The sequence below is a fragment of the Mustela erminea genome, chromosome 18 (genome assembly GCF_009829155.1).
Source record: "Mustela erminea isolate mMusErm1 chromosome 18, mMusErm1.Pri, whole genome shotgun sequence".
Taxonomy (NCBI): Eukaryota; Metazoa; Chordata; class Mammalia; order Carnivora; family Mustelidae; genus Mustela; species Mustela erminea.
Genome location: NC_045631.1, coordinates 9,291,528 through 9,313,102, shown reverse-complemented (window position 1 = coordinate 9,313,102; position 21,575 = coordinate 9,291,528). Strand labels below are relative to the sequence as shown.

Sequence of the window (21,575 nt, the reverse complement as noted above, 5' to 3'; positions counted from 1 at the left end):
CCTCTCATGCTCTCTCTCTCTTTCTCTCGCTCTCAAATAAATAAATAAAATCTTAAAAAAATATATTACTGCTGCTTGACAAGGCGCAGGGTCACCCAAGAGCTCCGATGGCAACGGATGGTGAGACTTCCGCTGTGTTCAGGTCTGCTAACACAGCACCCGCTCTGCGGCCTGTGCAGCAAGGGCTCATTTCAAACTTTCAAGTCTTTTTATTTAAGAAATAGACTTCAGGGGTGCCTGGGTGGCTCAGTGGGTTAAACCGCTGCCTTCGGCTCAGGTCATGATCTCAGGGTCCTGGGATCCAGTCCCACATCGGGCTCTCTGCTCCGCGGGGAGCCTGGTCGCCTCCCCGCCCCCACTCTCTGCCTACTTGTGATCTCTGTCAAATAAATATCTTTATTTTTTTTTAAAGACTTTTTTTTTTTTTAAAGATTTTATTTATTTATTTGACAGAGAGAGAGATCACAAATAGGCAGAGAGACAGACAGAGAGAGAGATGAGGAGAATCAGGCTCCCTGCTGAGCAGAGAGCCCTATGCGGGACTCGATCCCAGGTCCCTGGGATCATGACTTGAGCCGAAGGTAGAGGCTTAACCCACTGAGCCACCCAGGCGCCCCAAGACTTTTTTTTTAAGAATTTTTATTTATTTATTTGACAGACAGAGATCACAAGTAGGCAGAAAGGCAGGCAGAGAGAGAGGAAGGGAAGCAGGCTCCCTGCTGAGCAGAGAGCCTGATGTGGGGCTCAATCCCGGGACCCTGACATCATAACCTGAGCCGAAGGCAGCGGCCCAACCCACTGAGCCACCCAGGCGCCCCAAATAAATATCTTTAAAAAAAAAAAAAGACTCCAGAAGGCCCTAGCTGCCACAGACAGTGATTCCTCTGATGGATCTGTGCAAAGTAAATTGAAGACCTTCTGGAAAGGATTCATCATTCCAGATGCCATTAGGAATATTTGTGACTCATGGGAAGAGGGCAAAATAGCAACATGAAACAGAGTTTGGAAGAAGTGGTTTCCAACCCTACGGATGACTCTGAGGGGTTCGAGACTTCAGTGGGGGCAGTCACTGCAGATGTGGTGGCAACAGCGAGAGAAGCGGAGCCTGAAGATAGGCTGAGTGGCTGCAAGCTCAGAAAACTTTAACGCATCAGGGGCTGCTGCTTTTTTTTTTTTTTTAAAGATTTTATTTATTTATTTGACAGATCACAAGTAGGCAGAGAGGCAGGCAGAGAGAGAGGCAGAAGCAGGCTGCCTGCCGAGCAGAGAGCCCGAAGCGGGGCTTGATCCCAGGACCCTGAGACCATGACCTGAGCTGAAGGCAGAGGCTTTAACCCACTGAGCCACCCTGGAGCCCCCAGGGGCTGCTTCTTATGGATGAGCCAAAATCGTGGTTTCTTTTCTTTTCTTTTCTTTTTTTAAGATTTTATTTATTTGTCAGAGAGAGAGAGGGGGAGAGAGCGAGCACAGGCAGACAGAATGGCAGGCAGAGGCAGAGGGAGAAGCAGGCTCCCTGCTGAGCAAGGAGCCCGATGTGGGACTCGATCCCAGGACGCTGGGATCATGACCTGAGCTGAAGGCAGCTGCTTAACCAACTGAGCCACCCAGGCGTCCCAAGATTCTGGTTTCTTGATGGGATCTACTCCTGGTGAAGATGCTTTGAAGATGGTTAAAATGACAGTAAAGCATTTAGAAAATTCTATAAAGTGGGGCGCCCGGGTGGCTCTGTCAGCTAAGCCTCCTACTCTTGATTTCGTCTCATGCTGTAATCTCAGGGTCATGGAGTCGAACCCCGCGTCAGGGCGTGGAGCCCTCTTAAGGTTCTCTCTCCCTCTGTCCCTCGCCCCCTCTAAATAAAAGAGAGAGAGAGAGAAGAGAATATTTCATAAGATGAGTTAATAAAGTGGCAGCAGAGTTTGAGAGGACCGATTCTGACTTTGAAAGAAATTCTACTGTGGGTAAAATGCTATCCAGCAGCATCGAATGCTACAGAGAAATTGCTCGTGAAAGGTAGAGTCAGGCAACTGATGCGGCAAATTTCACTGTTATTTTAAGAAATTACGGGCGCCTGGGTGGCTCAGTGGGTTAAGCTGCTGCCTTCGGCTCAGGTCGTGATCTCGGGGTCCTGGAATCGAGTCCCGCGTCGGGTTCTCTGCTCAGCGGGGAGCCTGCTTCCCTCTCTCTCTCTCTCTCTCTCTCTCTGCCTGCCTCTCTGCCACCTTGTGATCTCTGCCTGTCAAATAAATAAATAAATAAATAAATAAATAAATAAATAAAAGAAATTGCCACGGCCACCCCAACCTCCAAAGCCACCAGCCTGATCAGTGGGCAGCCATCAACATCAAGTTAAGACCCTCCACCAACAAAAAGATGACAACTCACTGAAAGCTCAGATGATGGTTAGCACTTTTTAGCAATAAAGAGTTTTTTGAAAGATTTTATTTATTTATTTCAGACAAAACATATGAGAGGGGGGAGGGACAGAGGGAGAAGCAGACACCCCGCTGAGCAGGGAGCCCGGGGCGGGACTCGATCCTGTGACTCCCCGATCATGACCTGAACCGAAGGCAGACACCATCCAACTGAGCCACCCAAGCTCCTGCAATAAAATATTTTTAATTAAGGTGTGTGCTTCTTTTCAGACATAATGTTAGTATACATAATATAGTATAAACATAATTTTATACACACTAGGAAACCAAAAAATTCATTTGACTCATTTTATTGTAGTATTCACTTTATTGTGGCCGTCTGGAAACCAACCACCAGTATCTCTGGGGTATGCCTTTACAGACGCAAAAATGTAAAAGAAAATACTGGCCAATTGAATCCAGCAGGACATCAAAAGGAATATTGTTCCATGACGGAGCAGGATATTATTCTAAAATGTCACAATGGTCTCACTTGGGGAAATGCATCAACATAATTCATTGCAGCAACAAATTAAGAAGAAAAGCCATATTCTTTTATTTATAGGTGCTGTGAGATTAATAAAATTCAGTCACTGTTTCTGTAACAGCTTTTAAAAAAAACAGGAGAAAAGAATACAACTTAAATAAAGACTATGTACCAAGACCCAGCAGTCTGAAACTAAGTGGACTTCGGGGGAATGAGGCTATCATTATCATCATCATCACCTAAGTTGTTTTTCATTTTTGTTTTGTTTTTAAAGATTTTATTTCTTAACCCACTGAGCCACCCAGGCACCCCTCTTTTATTTTTTTCTTAAGATTTTGTTTATTTATTTGAGAGAGAGAGAGTGAGCAGCAGGGAGAGGGAAAGAGAATCTGAAGCAGATTCCAGGCTGAGTGCAGAGCCCCACGCGGGGCCGGATATCACAACCACAAGATCAGCACCCCAGCAGAAACCAAGAGGCGGACACTACCAGACACCCTGGTAGTGAGCTACCCAGACACCCTGACCACAGTTTCTTAAATATGACAGCAAACGTACAAGCAGAAGAAAAAATAGAAAACTTGTGCTTCAAAGGACACCATCAAGAAAATGAAATGGAAGGTGCCTGGGTGGCGTAGTCAGTTAAGCGTCAGTCTTCCACTCGGGTCATCATCCAGGGGTTCTGGGATTGAGCCCTGCATTGGGCTCCTTGCTCAGTTGGGAGCCTGCTTCTCCCTCTCCATCAGCCTGCCACTCCCTCCGCTTGTTCTCTCTCTCTCTCTGTCAAATAAATAAAATCTTAAAAAAAAAAATGAAATGGGAGAAAGTATTTGCAAATCGTTTATTTGATTAGGATCTAGTATCCAAAATATATAAAGAACCCTTACAATTCAACAAAAAGACAACCTATTGAAAAAATAGGCAAAAGACATGGATATACAATTCTTCCAGAAGATATACGAATGGCCAACAATCACTAGTCTTGAACGAAATACAAATAACAACACAATGAGAGGGGTGCCTGGGTGGCTCAGTCGTTAGGCGTCTGCCTTCAGCTCAGGTCATGGTCCCAGGGTCCCGGGATCGAGCCCCCACATTGGGCTCTCTGTTCCGCGGGAAGCCTGCTTCCCTCTCTCCCATTCCCCCTGCTTGTGTTCCCTCTCTCACTGCCTCTCTATATGTCAAATAAATAAATAAATAAAATATTACACACACACACACACACACACACACACACACACACACACTATAAGATACTACTTGGCACCCACTAGGATGGCTATGATTAAAACAAACAGACTAACAAACACTGAATAACAAGACTCGGTGAGCATATGGAGTGATGAGAGCCCTCATGTATTTCTGGTGGGAATGTAAAATGGTGTAGCTACTGTGGAAGACAATTTCACAGTTCCTTAGTAACTTCAAGATTTCCTATAGGACCTAGCAATTGCACTTCTAAGTCTATACCCAAGAGAACTGAAAACATATGTTCATACAGAGACTTGTAAACGAGTGTTCAGAGCAGCCTCATTCATAAAACCCAAATGTCCATCCACTGATGAAAAATAAACAAAATATGGCATTTTGTTTATTACTCCGCCATAAAAAGAAATGAAGTCCCAACACATGCTACAATGAGGATGAACTTTGGAAACGTGATGCTGAATGAACACCAGACACAAAGGCCACATATGGTAGATTCTGTTTATATGAAATGTCCAGAATAGGCAAATCTGTAGAGACAGAAAGAGATCAGTGGTTTCCAGGGCTTGGGATTGAGGAAAGGAGTGCCTGCCAATGAACACAGGGAGATGAAAATGTGCTGAAGGTTGGACAAGCTTGTGAATAGACTAAAACCCAGACCTCTTGGACTGAAAAGGGTGAATTATGGTATGTGAATTGTATCTCAGTTCAAGAAATAGTGTGAACGTAAGAGTACATTAAAATGTTCTAGTTCCCTCTACGATACACTTGGCATCACTCTCGGAAACTGGTGATACTCGTCTGATGTGCTAGCTTTGTAAATGCGAAGTAAACACGACAGACTACGAATCTTGTTTGTATTTTATTTCATTTATTTATTTATTTTTAAAGATTTTATTTATTTATGTGACAGAGAGAGACACAGTGAGAGAGGGAACACAAGCAGGGGGAGTGGGAGAGGGAAAGCAGGCTTCCTGCCAAGCAGGGAGGCTGATGTGGGGCTTGATCCCAGAATCCTGGGATCATGACCTGAGCTGAAGGCAGAGGCTTAACCTACTGAGCCACCCAGGCGCCCCTCAAAACATTTATTTATTTATTTATATAAAGATTCTAGGGGCGCCTGAGTGGCTCAGTGGGTTAAAGCCTCTGCCTTCTCCCTCTGCCTCTGCCTTCCTCTCTGTCTGCCTGTGCTTGCTCTCACTCGCTCTCTCTCTCTCTCTGACAAATAAATAAATAAAATCTTTAAAAAAAAAATTAAAAAAAAATTAAAAAAGGAATAAAAGACACCCCCCCAAAAAACCCCAACATATATGTTTTAAGTGCTACTACTACACACATTTCAAAGCATACACAGAAAAGAAATTTTAAAAGGATAAATTAAAATTCCAACATTTTCTTCACAGAGATCAGGGGAGGGTTTCCTGGAGGGATACATCCCTGACCCTGGAGACCACCCATCTCATCTGCGAGTGGTAAAAAGCATCGAGGTTAGCTGGTGCATAAAAGAATGTGTAAAGCTGACGAATTCTGTGAAAAGTGACCCTTATGTCAGCCTTTATGGAGAGACACACAGAGCGGGATGGAATAGCCCCTGGGGTTACAAAACGTTTATGTTCTTGGGACCACAAGAGGTTGGGGAACAAAAATATAGCTCTAGTTCTCAGGGGTCCTGGTCTTGGTCTTGGTCTTGGTCAAGGTGGAGTCCTACTTGTCCCCACTGTGCGGTTCTTACCCGTCAGTGGGGCTCCCGTCCCTTTTCTAACACTATAAAGAAAACCCACATGGAAAGTGGAGTCGGCAGTAATTAAAAGCTGATTAACATGTGGTCTAATTTTTTTTAAGTTTTTTTAAAATTTATTGAACAGAGACAGAGATCACAAGAAGGCACGGTGGCAGGCAGAGAGAGAGGGGGAAGCAGGCTCCCGGCTGAGCAGAGAGCCCGATGTGGGGCTCGATCTCAAGACCCTGAGATCATGACCTGAGCTGAAGCCTCTGGTGAATAGGTGCTCCTCTTTTATTTTTACTTTAAATAGTGATTTTTTTTAAGGGAGTCATTTATTTATTTATTTATCTAAGAAGGGCCCACACCCAAGATGGGGTCCTACCAAGGACCCTGAGATCAAGAGTCGTATGCTCTGGGGCCTGAGTCAACCAGGCTCCCCTAACATGTGGTGTAAGTAAGTGCACTGAGGAGAGGTCTGAGCAGTCTGGAATAGGCTAGGTTGTACAGGAAAGAATTCTCGTTCATCAGAGCCCGTGAGTTCGGAATGCTCAAGTGTGACTTCCCCCCAGACCCAGGTCAGATGGCCACAGCATTGCTGCTGGAAGGAAACGCCAGGCAATAGCCAAAGCGTGCTCCCTCGGAACCCATAGGTCCGCCTGGAACCGGAGCAACCACAGAGGCCCATAGCCAAGGCTGCCCTAACTCCCTTGGGAGGGGGGATGGAGGCACCAGCCTGGAGCTTCTCATCGGTCACAAAAGCAAGCACTGGCCCTTGGGCCTCCCACTTTTAAAGGGAAGGTTGAGGGCGCCTGGGTGACTCAGTGGGTTAAGCCTCTGCCTTTGGCTCAGGTCATGATCCCGGGGTCCTGGGATTGGGCCCCGCATCCGGCTCTCTGCTCAGTCCCTCCTCTCTCTTCGCCTGCCTCTCTGCCTACTTGTGATCTCTCTGTCAAATAAATAAATACAATTTAAAAATAAATAAATAAATAAAGGGAAGATTGATTTCAGGAAAGAAAAGAAGAATCTGAAAGATTTCCCATCACTTGCATATCCACTAACTCAGCCAGTGGAGGCTGACTTGGGGAAATTCTCGGGAATGTTTAGAACCATTTCCTTCCTCTAGTGAGTGCAGAAGACATACAACAATGATCCCCAAAGATCCAAGTATAAAAAGAGGCAGGCATAGGAGAGGATGTTTGCCGTCAATATTCACTAGAAAGGAGAAACTGGAAACTCAATTTTCCATGAAAAAAAAACCCATGAACAAAACAACCAGTTCAATAAAATATATCCAGGGGCACATGGGTGGCCCCGTGGGTTAAAGCCTCAGCCTCGGGCTCGGGTCATGATCCCGGGGTCCTGGAATCGAGCCCCGCATCGGGCTTTCTGCGTGGTGGGGAGCCTGCTTCCCCCCCTCTCTCTGCTTGCCTCTCTGCCTACTGTCAAATAAATAAATAAAATCTTAAAAAAAAAAAAAGAAAATACTATATCCATATCATGCAATTCTGAGTAACCGTCCATAATGAGGACATGTGTATTGACAGGAAAAGATCAAGATGTCATTAAAAAGGCAGGCTGCAGAAAAGGCCCAGGATGACGTCACTGAGGTTTCTGAAAGGTCCACAGAAGTATGTGTTTTCATGCAATCTTGCAATAGGAAACGTAGATCAGGTACTCGTGTTTTCCTGGTATAATTTCCAGCCAGCTCATCATAGCCTTAAAGTGTCATCGGCCGACTTGGAAGACGTGGTGACCACACAGAACCGCAGTCCCTCTGTTCTTTCCTCTCCCTGTTCCGTCTCTTTGGCTAGTCTACTTTGCAAAGTCGATGCATGATTCATCAGTGTCCCTAAACAAAGAGCGAGTGTTTTTTAAGCACGTGCTACTATATACACACTCAGTGTTTGGGAGCGAAAGGAATGCTCTGGGAAAGTTGACTTAATTATAATAAACAGCAATGGGGAGCAAGGTTTTGGGGGGGTGGCACAGGGGAACCATTCAAAATGGGCCAGGTGTTCCTCATCCTGTTCAAAGCTATTTGGAGCCTCCCCAAAACCTGTAAAGTTCAAATTCCTGAGCTTAATATCCAAGACTGTCCACAGTCCAGCTTCCAGCATATTTTTCTGATCTCTTCTACTGCTTCCTCCCATCGGAAGGCTGCTGTCCAGTGTGGCTTTACTCTGGGCCCTGACCTCTGTTCACACAGTTACTTTTCCATTCGACCTTCCCAAATCTTGCTTCATGTGAAAATAGAGAATCCAGGTTGTTGTTTAATGGGTGTAGAGATTTAGTTCTGGAAGACAGAGAGTTCTGGAAGTTGGCTGCACGAGTGCGAATGAAGTCAACACCGTTCAACTGGACAGTTACAGGTGGTTACGGTGGGGGGTGCCTGGGCAGCTCGGTCCATTGGGTGTCTGCCTTCAGCTCAGGTCCCGGGATCGAGACCCCCATCGGGCTCCCTGCTCAGCAGGGAGTCTTCTCCCTTCGGCCCTCCCCCAGTTTGTGTTCATTCAATCCGTCAAATAAATAAGTAAAAAATCTTTAAAAAAAAAAAAAAAAAGACAGTTAAGATGGTCAATTTCATGTTATGGGTATTTGACCCCAATTAAAAAAAAAAAGAAAAATCAGAAGCCGATTTACCTTAAAAAAAAAAAAAAAGCAAAAAGAAATGGGGCACCTGGGGGCCTCAGTCATTAAGTATCTGCCTTCGGCTCAGGTCATGATCTCAGGGTCCTGGGATCGAGCCCCACATCAGGCTCCCTGCTGAGCAGGGAGTCTGCTTCTCCCTCTCCCACTCCCTCTCCTTGTGTTTCCTCTCTCGCTGTATCCGTCAAATAAATAAATAAAATCATAAAGAAGAAGAAAAAAAAAACTCCAGTTAGCAGGTCCCCTGCTCTTCTTTATCCAGCCCTCTCTCTCCGCTGAACTCCTAGAGCTCTCATCTTTACAACTCACGTGGCTTTCGACCATGCACAACCTTACAGGTGTTTCGTAACTATTCGTCTTCTCATCTCTCCCCACCAGTTTGGTCGCACACATTTTTTTTAAGGACTTTTAAAAAAAATTTATTTATTTGACAGACAGAGAACACAAGGAGGCAGAGACAGGCAGAGAGAGGAGGAAGCAGGCTCTCTGCTGAGCAGAGGTTCCTGATCAGGGGCTCGATCCCAAGACCCTGGGATCATGACCTGAGCCGAAGGCAGAGGCTTTAACCCACTGAGCCACACAGGTAACCCTGGTCACATACATTGTAACAGTGGTGGATAAACATCTGAGACGAAATTGCCTGGCCTCAGGACGAAAATCAAAGCAGCAGAGAAAATGACAAACCACAGTGACTGCTTTCATGTTAAAAATATTTATTTTTCTAAAAGATCACACAAAAGTTGAGAAGATAAAGGATGACTAGCCTACGTCAAAATTTGGGCTGGAAGGACGAAGAGCTGCCTAAAGAAGCTGGTGGCTGAGCAAACTGCGGAGATCAGGGTGGCCGCGGACCGTCGGGACCAGTGGCCTGGGTCAGCCACACTCACGGGCACCACCGGCGCACGGCGGCTGGCTCCCACGGTTCCTCCTTTTCGGGACGGGAGAAGCAGGAGCTCACTCCTTAGACATGTTCTTGATGGTCTTGTGCTCCTTCATGGCCTTTTCCCAATCGGTCCCGTTGAACTCCTCGATGACCACACTCCGCACGGTGCCCTCATCCAGGCAATGGGGAGCGATTCCTGGCGGAGGGGACACAGAGAAAGGTCCCGGGTGTGAATGAGAGCGGCTCGCAGACAAACCCACACCTTCGAGCACCAGCTGCAATCACTGTTAAAGCTTAGGACCCTGCAACGGCAGCCTCCCGGCTCCCTTTCCTTCCTGGCCCGCGGGGGTCAGACTCCCCAAGCCGGGGATGCCAGGGCTGGAGAGCACTCGGTACCACGCTGAGAGCCCACAGTACCAAAATCCAAGCCTACAGCAACCTCAGACTGGCAGTGTGAAGAATTCACCGGCCCCGTCCAGGGTTTCGGTAAAACTTTCTAAGTATTAAACACTTGCCCGGCTTTATAGGATTTTCTACTTTCCAAAAACCTTTCTTGAGTCTTAAGACAGGCAGGAAGGCCTCCCCACGTGGCGGATGAGGAACCCAGAGGAGCTGCTAAAGAAATGGGGTGGGATGGGGGCGCTTGGCTGGCTCAGTCCACGGAGCACACAACTCTTGATCCCAGGGTCGTGAGTTCAAGTCCCACATTGGTCATAGAGATTGCTTTAAAAAAATTTGGGGGGGAACACCTGGGTGGTTCAGTTGGTTACACATCTGCCTTCAGCTCAGGTCTTGATCCCGGGGTCCTGGGATCGAGACCTGCATCAGGCTCCCTATTCAGCGGGGAATCTGCTTCTCCCGCTGCCTGCGGCTCCCCCTACTTACACTCGCTTGTGCTCTCTCTCTGACAATAAATAAATAAAATCTTTAAAAAAAAAAAAAAAAAAAAGAAAGAAAGCAAAATTTCTTGACTGTCACTTTTCACACCGCAACTGGTGTCATTCTGAACAACCATCTGAGGGCTGTTTACTGGACTCAGATCCAAGTCGGACCTGACGAGGAGGGGCTTGGGGATTCTCACTGTTTACATTTTAAACAAACTGAAAAAAAAAATTTTTTTTAATGCAATCATTTTTAACACCATTATCAGTACTCCTCACTCTCTGAACCAACCTCCTCACTCTCTGAAAATCCTCTCCCCTACCACCCCGTCCCTCCCCTTCAACCGGGCCCCTCCCCTGTCCTCTGGGTCTACCCCTCCACAGTCAGCACCCAGCGACCAGCAAATGAAGGCAGGATCTGGATGGGTGACCAGAGCCGATCTTCTAACCCATCCCTGGAAAAGAGCGTTGCTGAAGAGCCATGTGCTTCTGAGACCCCCAGTCCACAGCCCGGCCTAGCAAGAGGCAAGCCGGATAGGCCAGCGCCCAGCCTAGCAATTGGCCAATGAACCCAGGGCGGCCGCAGGTGTCCCCGTGTCCCCCACGGCATGGGCAGCCGGCTTCCTTCACTCACCAAAGCCTCCAGGGTTGGAGCGCGGAGTGTAGAAACTCTGGACGCCGCACCTCTTACAGAAGGTGTGCTGAGCTTTGTGCGTGTTGAACGTGTACGTGGTTATGCTCTCGGCTCCCTGCAGAGGAACGGGCGAAAGAGATGTTCCCTTTTGCGAAGAGATTCTTTCTCTTTTCTTTTTTTTTTTTGTCATAAAAAAATCCACTCTTTTAAAAGGCTCCATGGGGAGGGGACGCCCTTCTGTAGGGCTCTCCGGGTTATGAGGACATGTCCGGTCTCCCACAGAGACAGAGGCATCGCAAGGACAGGGACCCGCCCACGCTGCCCAGAGCCACCTCAGGCTGGAGCACAGAGGCTCGTGGTTTCTCTTAGTCAAGTGCACATAGGACGACTTAGCTTCCAGCTGTCCCAGCTCCTCAGCAAGGCAGCGCAACCTGTCCACGCCAGGGAGTGAAAACTGAAAATGCCTGCCTCCTAGGCCACAAAGGGGAGATAGGTGACCCTAGCGATGGGCTCTTCATGTCCCCCAACAGCTCTGCCCAGGATCTGAAAACAACTATTGACTATACTTGAATCCACGTATAAAGGACAAACAAGGAAAAGAGTATTCACCAGAGGGGCGCCTGGGTGGCTCAGGTCATGATCCCAGGATCCTGGGATCGGGCCCTGCGTCAGGCTCCCTGCTCAGCGGGAGACCTGCTTCTCCCTCTCCCACTTCCCCTGCTTCTGTTCCCTCTCCTGCTCTCTCTGTCAAATAAATAAATAAAATCTTAAAAAAAAAAAAAAGAATATTTGCCAGACATCATGGTCACAAGGCTCATTTCCTTAATGGAGAAGATAAATGGGAAACTGGGCAAAATGACAGAGCAGAAGGAAAACAAATCACTCTTTCACCTACGAAATGATAGGCACACTCAGAAACGGCAATGAGGTTTCTTTTTTTTTTCACTGTCAGGAAGACACAAATAAAAAACAGTTGGACAAACAGTACACTCTCCAATACCGTAGGAATATAAACTGGTAGAATTCGGCAACATCTACCAACATTTGAAAATGTACACATCCTTTAACACAGCAATTCCACTTCTAGGAGTTAATCCTACAATCAAACCTCATACGTGTCCAGTGACATGTATACAGACATTCCAGCACTGTTTAGAACAATCCTAAAGACTGGGAAAAACTGGAAACAGCTGTCAATAGAAGACTGGTCAAAGCAATGATGGGCACTCACGAAACTGGGATACTCGGAAACTTTTGAAACCTTTAAAAAGATTGAGACAGTTCGGGGCACCTGGTGGCTCAGTCCGTTGAGCGCCCAACTCTTGGTTTCGGCTCAGGTCATGACTCAGGGTTGTGAGATCAAGCCCCATGTGAGATCAAGCCCCATCAAGCAGGCTCCACGCTCAGTGCGGAGTCTGCTTGACATTCTTTCTCGCTCTCCTCCCCCACCCAACTTGCTCTCTCTAAAAATAAATAAATAAATGAAATCTTTTCTGTTTCTCGAGGTCCCCCTCCCAGACCTAAAGAATCCGGATCAGGGCCCCTAACACGCCGTCCACATAATCATGCACTCACTGAAGGTCTAGAGCCACTTCTCTAACATAAATCTCAAGTATCTACTTTCTTTCCACCTCCATGTCCACCACCCAAGCCCATGTTCCCATCGCCTGTTGCCTGGCCACCCCAGCAACCTCCTAACCACCTACCTGTCTCTGTGGCTACCTCCCCACACTGCAGCCAAGCCAGCTTTTAAAACACTAAAGCAGGGTCACCTGGGTTGCTCAGTGGGTTAAAGCCTCTACCTTCTTTTTTTTTTAAGATTTTATTTATTTATTTGACAGAGAGAAATCACAAGTAGACAGAGAGGCAGGCAGAGAGAGAGAGGAGGAAGCAGGCTCCCCGCTGAGCAGAGAGCCCGACGCGGGACTCGATCCCAGGACCCTGAGATCACGACCTGAGCCGAAGGCAGCGGCTCAACCCACTGAGCCACCCAGGCGCCCCAAAGCCTCTACCTTCTGCTCAGGTCATGATCTCAGGGTCCTGGGATCAAGCCCAAATTGGGCTCTCTGCTCAGCAGGGAGCCTGCTTCCCTTCCTCTCTCTCTGCCTGCCTCTCTGCCTACTTGTGATCTGTCTGTCAAATAAATAAATAAAATCTTAAAAAATAAAAAATAAAACGCTGAAGCAGGCCTTGTCACCACCCTGCTCAAAACCCTCCACGGGCTTCGAGAATAAAAGAATAAAAAGCTGTATTGGGGCTCCTGGGTGGCTCAGTCAGTTAAGCCTCCAGCTCGGGTCATATCCCTGAGTTGTGGGATCGAGTCCCGCATTGGGATCCCTGCTCAGCGGGGCATCAGAGGGACCCTGCTTCTCCCTCTCCCCCTGCCCTTCCCCCTATGCTCTCTTTTTCACTCTGCTTTCCCTCTAATAAATAAACAAAAATTTTTTTTAAAAAAGCTAAAAAAACAAAAACACATAAAAACACCCCTTCAACAGGTTGGGGCCACGGGCGGTGCCGTAGAGCACCAGGAAAATGCACTGATGAGCAGGCCCAAGGAGGGAAAAATGGGAAAAAAGTACCAATTCTGAGACCCAAGAGCTTAAGGCTGTTACGTGGTGGCACCTTCAGGAACTATCGGTCCCCGGCGCTTGGGGCGAAGCTGAACTGGGCCACAGCCTCTAGCACGCTTCTGAGAACACACCGGCATTCTCTGGCTTTATGGGGAATATGGGGACCACTGTGCGGCCCAAGGGTCCCCCTCGTCCGCCAGGCACCCACACAAAGGATCAATGGGCAAACAAAGAAAAGGAGACAAGGTGGCCCCAAGTGTCTAGGATTAAATCTCACTCACTAGGAGAGACCAGGACTCACACATTCCTTCACTCAATTAGGGGCTGATTTATTCAATGCCAAGCCTGCGAGGCCAGGGGCTGGTCAGATGCGACAGAAGATGGCACTCCGAGACCCCAGCGATTTCATAGAGGAGACAGATGTCTCCTCTATGAAACACACCATTACAGCAAGGGCACAGCAGAGCGTGTCGCACCACAGTCGGGGCAAGGGGAAGCCAGGATAGAGTGAAAGCCCCATATTAGCCCCATATTAGCGACAGTGTACCAAAAGCCTTTTCTTTTTCTTTTTTGGATTTTATTCATTTGTCAGAGACAGCGAGAGTATAAGCAGGGGGAGCAGCAGAGGGAGAAGCAGGCTCCCTGCCGAATAGGGAGCTAGATGTGAGGCTGGATCCCAGGACCGCAGGATCACAATTCAAGCCAAAGGAAGATGCTTCACCGACTGAGCCACCCAGGCGCCCCAAAAGCTTGTATTCTTTGACCAGCGACCCGAACGAAATAAATTCTAAATTATCAGAGATTTACGCATAGGGAGGTTCACCACAGTGTTGTTTATAATTGGGGAAAAAATGGCACCCGACCTAGAAGTTCAAACATAGCAAACTGTTCCTGGACACTCACATAAGGAAATATGCTTTTTTTAAAAAAATGCTGCAAGTACAGGAATAAGAGCATAAATAAATTAGGAAATGATTGCGGGGTGGGGCGGGGAGGAAGAGATCTGGGGACTGAGGGAGAATGGAGGGAAGATTTGCTTTTGTACCTTTCAAAATCTGTACCAAGCATAAGAAAACTCCTTGGAATAATAAAGTTACAATTTTTTAAATCAGCAAGACCCATCAGTATGCTGCCTACGAGACTCACTTCAGACCTAAAGACAGATGCAGATGGAAAGTAAAGGGATGGAAAAACACTGACCGTGCAAATGGAGGCAAAAGGAAAGCAGGGAGAGCAATGCTGACCTCAGACCAAACAGACCTGAAAACAAATACCATTAAGGAGAGACGAAGGACGCTATGTGATGACAAAGGGAACAATCCGACAAGAGGATGTAACGGGGGTGCCTGGGTGGCTCAGTGGGTTAAGCGTCTGCCTTCAGCTCAGGTCATTGATCTCAGGGTCCAGGGATCGAGCCCCACATCGGGCTCTCCACTCAGCAGGGAGCCTGCTTCCCTCTCTCTCTCTGCCTGCTGCTCTGGTTACTTGTGCTCTCTCTGTGTCAAATAAATACATAAAACCTTAAAAAAAAAAAAAAAAGAGGATGTAACAGTTGTAAATAATGTACCCAACATAGGGGTACCTAGATTCATCAGGAAACCATTAAGAAAATTAAAGAAACAGACAATAATACAGTAATACCAGGGGGCTTTAACCCTTACTTCCATCGATAGGTAGATCACCCAGACAGAAAATCAACATGGAAACAGGAGGTTTGAAACATAATTTGAGCTAACTGCAGTGAGTCTACCACTGCACCTCGATTCTCTTCTACGGATCCACATCTCTTTCTGACCACTCCCTTGATGACCATGTCCACGGAAGAAGCTTCCATACCGAGTGCAGTTAGTTTCTCTCACTTCACCGTTCTCTGTGGACATTAATTTAGCTATTTTGGGGCCTGTGTATTTCCAAGTGAATTTTACAGTAATCTTGGGGCACCTGGATGGCTCAGTCGGTTAAGCAACTGGCTCTTGGTTTCAGCTCAGGTCATGATCTCAGGGTCGTGGGATTGAGCCCCACCTCAGGCTGCACACTCAGCGGGGAACCTGCTTGAGATTCTCTCCCTCTCTGCCCCCATTCCCTGCTCATGCTCTCTCTCTTTCTCTCAAATAAATAAATAAATAAATAAGTCTTTTAAAAAAATGTATAGTAATCTTGTATATGTCTGCAAAAGCCTTCCTGGGATTTTGGTAGAAATTGTATTAAACCCATAAACAGTTTGGGGAGAACAAACATCAATACTGCATTGGATTCGCAGTCTACAGACACACGGTATCTACCCACTCATTAAGTTCTTCTTCAGGAACCTTCTCGGCTTCCTGTAATATTCAGTACAGAGATCAAGGACATGTTTCGTTAGCTGAACACCTAACTATTTAATTTTCTTTGCATTACTTGAAATGGTACGATGGTAGGATGCCTGGGTGGCTGTCATTAACCATCTGCCTTCAGCTCAGGTCATTATCCCAGAGTCCTGGGATCGAGTCCCACATCTGGGTCCCTGCTTGGCAGGAAGCCTGCTTCTCCCTTTCCCACTCCCCCTGCTTGTGTTTCTTCTCTTGCTGTCTCTCTATCAAATAAATAAATAAAATCTTTAAAAAAAAAAAAAAGAAAGAAAGAAATGGCACCTCGGTTTTAATCTCAGTTTCCTAGTATTCATTATTGGTATTAGACATGCACTTGATTTTTTAAATTGGGATATAATTCACATGCCATCAAATTCACCATTTTAATGCCAGACCGGTGGGGAGGGGGGCAAAATGGGTGAAGGAGATCAAAAGGTATAAACTTTCAGTTATAAAATGGCATGGAGGGGTGCCTGGGTGGCTCAGTCAATTAAGTGTCTGCCTTAGGCTCAGGTCATGATCCCAGGGTCCTGGGAGCCAGTCCCACATCAGAATCCTTACTCAGCAGGGAGCCTGCTTCTCCCTCTCCCTCTGCCCCTGCCCCCACTTGTGTGCTCTCTTTCGCTCGTTCTTTCTCTCAAATAAATAAAATCTTTAAAAATAAAATGGGGGGGGGGGCGCGCCTGGGTGGCTCAGTGGGTTAGGCCGCTGCCTTCGGCTGGGGTCATGATCTCAGGGTGCTGGGATCGAGCCCCGCGTCGGGCTCTCTGCTCAGCGGGGAGCCTGCTTCCTCCTCTCTCTCTCTGCCTGCCTCTCTGCCTACTTGTGATCTCTCTCTGTCAAATAAATAAATAAAATCTTAAAAAAAAAAAAAAGTCCTCATTGCAAGAAAAAAAATGATTTTGTAATTAATTACATTTGGTGTCAAATGTTAACTAGACTTAATTGTGCTGAACATTTTGCAATATATACAAATATTGAATCATTCTGATGTACCCCTAAGACTAATAATGTTACACGTCAGCTGTACCTCAAGAAAATTTTGAATTCACCATTAAAAAAATTTTGTTTAAGTCATATATTCTTCAGTGGGAAATAATAAAAGTCGGTCATAGAGCAGAACGAAAGACAAAATCCTACTTCGATAATGGCATATACAATATCATCATTATTATTTAGCTCCATTTACCAGGTAGAAAATAATGAACAAGGATATATACCCAAATGAATCAGCGGGTTACTTTTGGTTGATAGGATTTGAGTGATCATATTATTTTTTTATTGTCTTTTAATGTTTCCACAGTACTATCAAATGTGCATCCAAAATATAAAGGGGGGGAAATAACATGACCTTGCAGAAATACGCATGAAACCCGGGATGACAAGGAAAATCAAGGAAGAGATCCTGCTCTGCTCCCTGCCACCTGCCCGCACCCCCCACCCCCAGGCACCTGCCAGAAGCCAGGGGCTCCTCACGCCTGCTCTCAGCACTAACCTTCAGGAGCTTGAAGCGAGAAGCCGGGACAATGAAGTGTCTATTCTGTTTCTTCTTGCAAATGCTGCAGCTACAAAAAGACAGAGGAATTCCAAGGCTGTGAACAGCACCAAAAGCTCCAATGGGGCCCCACCCAGCCTGTCCGGCCCCCGCCGACTCCGAGGGGAAGCCCCTTTTGGCACTGGGAAAACCAGGCCCATAGCAATCACATCCCTGCCAAGGCCCCCCCCACCCCCCCAGTTTATTACAGTGAAGGGAACTGTTAAATTCTAGAGACGCTTACAAAACAAGTATCAGGCATAGCTACAGTCTGAGGCCTCTGGGATACCTACACCAAAATGCACAAGGAAGGTTCCGTTTCCCGCTTCCCATCTCTGTAATCACAGAAAGCCTAGCTCCGAGTCACATGGGCCCTCCAAATTATCACCTTTGGGATGAAATCTAAACCCCCTTCTCAGTCCGCCTTGACAAAAATTCCTGATTTCATACAGAGTTCTCTAACAACAGGACTGGATCCCGGTGAACCATGAGTCATATGCTAACTATTGGTTCAGGAGTCACTGTCCTTGTTCTATCACAACGCCTAGGAAGGCGCTCAAAGGAAACCCTCCACAGATCCTGGCAGAACCATCTGCCTCATGGAGAACAGAGCCAGAGGGCCTGGAACATGGTAAGCTCCCCGGGATGCACATCCTCCGCTCATTTCCCCTTCACCTGCGCCCAACTCTGGACCCCTAGGAAGACTGTGCCCACCCAAGGCTTCCCATTCAGTACCAAGACTGACCTAAGTCCAGCGACCACCACTCCCCATCAACCCACCGACGGTATGGTCTGGGGTGACGCTGAGTGGCAGAAGCTGGGGAACCTTACTCTGTATCCCTGGGGGGCTCTCCTGTAGAAATGCTCTCTTTCTCACACACACACACACACACACACACACACCACCCCACACACCACACACACAAACAGCGGGCCAAGTTATTTTTAGCCCCCCCCCATGTTTTAAAAAATCTTATTACTGAAAACAACTAGCACATACAAAAGGAGAAAAATAAAAAAGAACAATGAACCCTTATGTCCCTGTCACCTGACGCCAACAACGATCAGCTCCCTGATGCTGTTTCATGGGTACCCTGACTCCCCAGATACTGCTTGAGATGACCCTGTTTTAACTAAGAAGTCCTTCCCAGCAACTTGGGGAGAGAAACACTCACTTGCAGTCGAAGATGTGCAAGTCGGCCGAGGCCCAAACTTCGAAGCGAACAGCTCCACAGTGGCAACCTCCCGTATGCTTCACCAGGCCCTGGTACTCACTAAATTAAACCCCAGAAAAAAAAAAATCAGAAAGATAAGGATTTCTGAACATCAACAAAAAAAAAAATCAGAAAGATAGGGACCTCGGTGACCGGCTCCTGCTGCTTCTCTCCTTCCTTGGTAGAAGAAGGAAGCAAGATAGGACAAAAGTCTTCTCTACACGACGGCCCCTTCCACGTATTTCTGCTTTTGAGGCTGGACTGGCAATTAAATAAATAATAGAAATAAATAAAAGAAAGGATTCAGAGCCTTTTCTCTGACCTCTCTTTTTTCTTTCTCATATTCTGTTAAGTGGTGAGAAAGAAAACATTCCAGATACATGGTACATGGAAGTTGGGTGAAGGACCTAATCCTACCACTTAAACATTGTTGTTTGCATGTCAAAAACCTACTAAGAGTTTTTCCGGAGCAAGGCACCGGAGAGAGAGAGAGCAGTAAACAAGGTACAGCAGACCTGGTTTCTGGTCTTATCAACCTCATGCAGTCATCAAACAAATAACCCAAGCAATCTTTAAGGGACTGTGATAAAGGCAGCACAGGCTGTTATGAAAAAGTAAGACAAGGCACCCTGAGTCTGGTGGTTTGGAAAAGCCTTCTGAGAAAGGCTCTTGGAATTTTGCTATATTCCCCTCCAGGATTTTGCATAAACAGGGCTCTTTACAGAGCTATACATACACATTACACACTATTTTAATCCTCTTAAAACATACATAAAGCCAGACCCTTAGTGGAACATTATTAAGTCTGAAAAATGTCAAACTGACCTCCAAAAGGGCTGAACGCTTCTCAATAATGAGAGAACATTTCACTGCACCTGCTCAAGCAATGATTACCAGAAAAATAGCTTGCAGCAGTTTTAATTTGCATTTTTTTTATTATGAAGACTGAATGTCCCCCCCCCCCGTTTCCTTCCAAGTTGAATCGGTTTCCTTGATGTATTTAAAATCTTTTCTGCATACACAAATAATGCTCGTTGTAAAAAAAATTAGAACATTACAATATTTGATGATGTTAAAAAGGAAAAGGATCCACAGTTAACTACTAGCTATATAATCCTCCAGACTTCTTTCTATACAATAATAACAACAAAAACAGTGCAGAGTTATACATTCTTTTTTGCATATAAGCTGAGTGAGCGAGCTCTGGTTCGTTATTTAAATAAATGTATGCACTCACACCTATCTGATAGGTTAAAAAAAAATCTTGTCTTTTATCATGTAAAAATCTTTTTCTTGACCATTTATCAAGTTTGTTTTAAAGTAAAAATTTACTTCAAATTTGAGTTTTACATTTCTGAGAATCTTTATACCACCTACATTTATCAACTGGTGGCTCACCACAGGGGCTCAAACATATTTAATGATGAATATTAAAAAATGTTCAGCCCCTAACCCAAGATAAATCAGAAAGTGAAGCACACAGGAAACCAAGTATTTTATCTCCGAGAAGACTCATCCTAACTAAGAGAACTTCTTCCGGATTAAGGACAAAGGAACGTTTTTGTTCAAGAAGAGGAGTTACCCTCAGGTTGTTATGCAAGTGTGGGTTATCCTTGTTTTTTGTTTTTGTTTTTTTCTCCTGTGGTTTTGATCGCTCCTTGGAATTAACAAAAAAATGGGCGCATAGATAGATTATTGGGGCACTAAAATATTTTTCTGTAGCACAACTGTTCTACAGGGCAGGGATCTAGATGCTATCACATTTGGAGAAAAGAGGGCGGCCCTTGCCAGAGTTAATAGCTCATTTCGAACATCCCAGACACTCTGAAATCCTCCCCTGGCGATCTAAGGACCTGGATGGAGGTTCTTCTCCCGCAGGAGCAAAGCTGGGGACGAAGGAAAGCGAGCCAACCGGGAGCATCTCTCGGCGGAGAACCAAGGCCTCCCCCTCCCCCTCCCCCTGGGTACCGCGCCGCTGCTCAGAATACCGAGCATCTCTTTGCGCGCGCTTCTACCCGGGATCAATGCCCCCTCCCCCGCACTCCCGCTCCCTCCGAGGGAGCGCCGGGAACAATAACGGGATCTCGCCTCCCGGTGGGTTCAAAACTATTCAAGCTTTTCTCCCCCTCTCGCCCACTCTCCAGAAAAACACGTGCGCAAATATAAAAAAGGGAGTCAGGTAGGCGCAAAGTCGTGGGGTTTATCTTCCTTTCACTGGGAAAGGCCCCCGCGCCTTCCGCGCTCCAAGAGGAGAGATGGCTGTCCCCGGGACAGACCCTTTGTGTCCCAGGACGCGGCGCGGCTCTCCACACGCTCCGGGGGCGCAGCGCCCTGTCCGGTCCAGGGCCGCACGGCCGCACCAAGGCACGCGGCCGTGCGAATGAGGGACGCGCCCGGGGCTAACGCTGGGCCACGCGTCGGTCCCGGTGCGGGAAAGAAGCAGACTGGAAAAGCTGGCCCGGCCCGCGCGACAGCCGCTCCCGCACTGAGGGGGCCCGCGTGGCGCCGGCTCCCGTGCCCGGCCGCACTCACAAGGTGTCCAGCAGCAGCTTGGCGGCGCCCTCGAAGGTGAGCCTCTGTCGCTTCTGGAACGTCTCCCAGCGCTCCCGCTGGTCGCCCAGGTCAGGCAGAGTGGCAGCCGGGGTAGAGGGGGTCGGCGGCGGCGGCGGCGGCGGCAGCGGCAGCGGCGGCAGCTCCGGTGGCGGCTGCCCCGGGCCCGCCTCCTGGGCCCGCGGCGACGACTGCCTCGGCCGCCGCTTCGCCGACGGCTGCCTCGCCGCCGCCCGGCTGTCGCCCCCGGCCTGACCCGCGGAGCGCCGGGCGCGGCTGGCGCTGGGGGCCGAGGGGGCGGCCGCGGGGGCCCCGGAGGTACCGGAGGCCCTGGGCCGCTTCTGCCCGCGTGGCTTAGCGGCCGCGCTGCTCCTCGCCCGCCGCATGGCTCCCGCAGCCGGGCGCGCAGGCCTCAGCGCCCGCGCGTCCCCGCCGCCCCGCGCGCGCCCCCGAGCCGCCCCGCGCGCGCCCCCGCCCGCCAGCCAACCGGC

The 21,575-nt window shown here is 47.7% G+C and overlaps 1 protein-coding gene across 1 annotated transcript; it reads right to left on the bottom strand.

Annotated features, from left to right (window-relative positions):
* Nucleotides 1–9,166: 9,166 nt before the first annotated feature.
* On the bottom strand, nucleotides 9,167–21,524 carry CENPV (centromere protein V). Its single transcript, XM_032321683.1, has 5 exons — nucleotides 21,067–21,524; nucleotides 18,496–18,594; nucleotides 17,282–17,351; nucleotides 10,869–10,983; nucleotides 9,167–9,549 (listed from the first exon to the last, which is right to left on the bottom strand). Exons 1-5 carry the CDS (start codon nucleotides 21,468–21,470, stop codon nucleotides 9,425–9,427), a joined length of 813 nt encoding a protein of 270 aa, XP_032177574.1. The 5' UTR covers nucleotides 21,471–21,524; the 3' UTR covers nucleotides 9,167–9,424.
* Nucleotides 21,525–21,575: the final 51 nt, after the last annotated feature.

Coding starts and splice junctions, on each gene's coding strand:
- CENPV (XM_032321683.1), bottom strand. CDS start 21,470: ATGCGGCGGGCGAGGAGCAGCGCGGCCGCTAAGCCACGCGGGCAGAAG. Junction 18,595..21,066: donor AAGCTGCTGCTGGACACCTT/GTGAGTGCGGCC, acceptor GGTTTAATTTAG/TGAGTACCAGGGCCTGGTGA. Junction 17,352..18,495: donor TTGCACATCTTCGACTGCAA/GTGAGTGTTTCT, acceptor GTCTTTTTGTAG/CTGCAGCATTTGCAAGAAGA.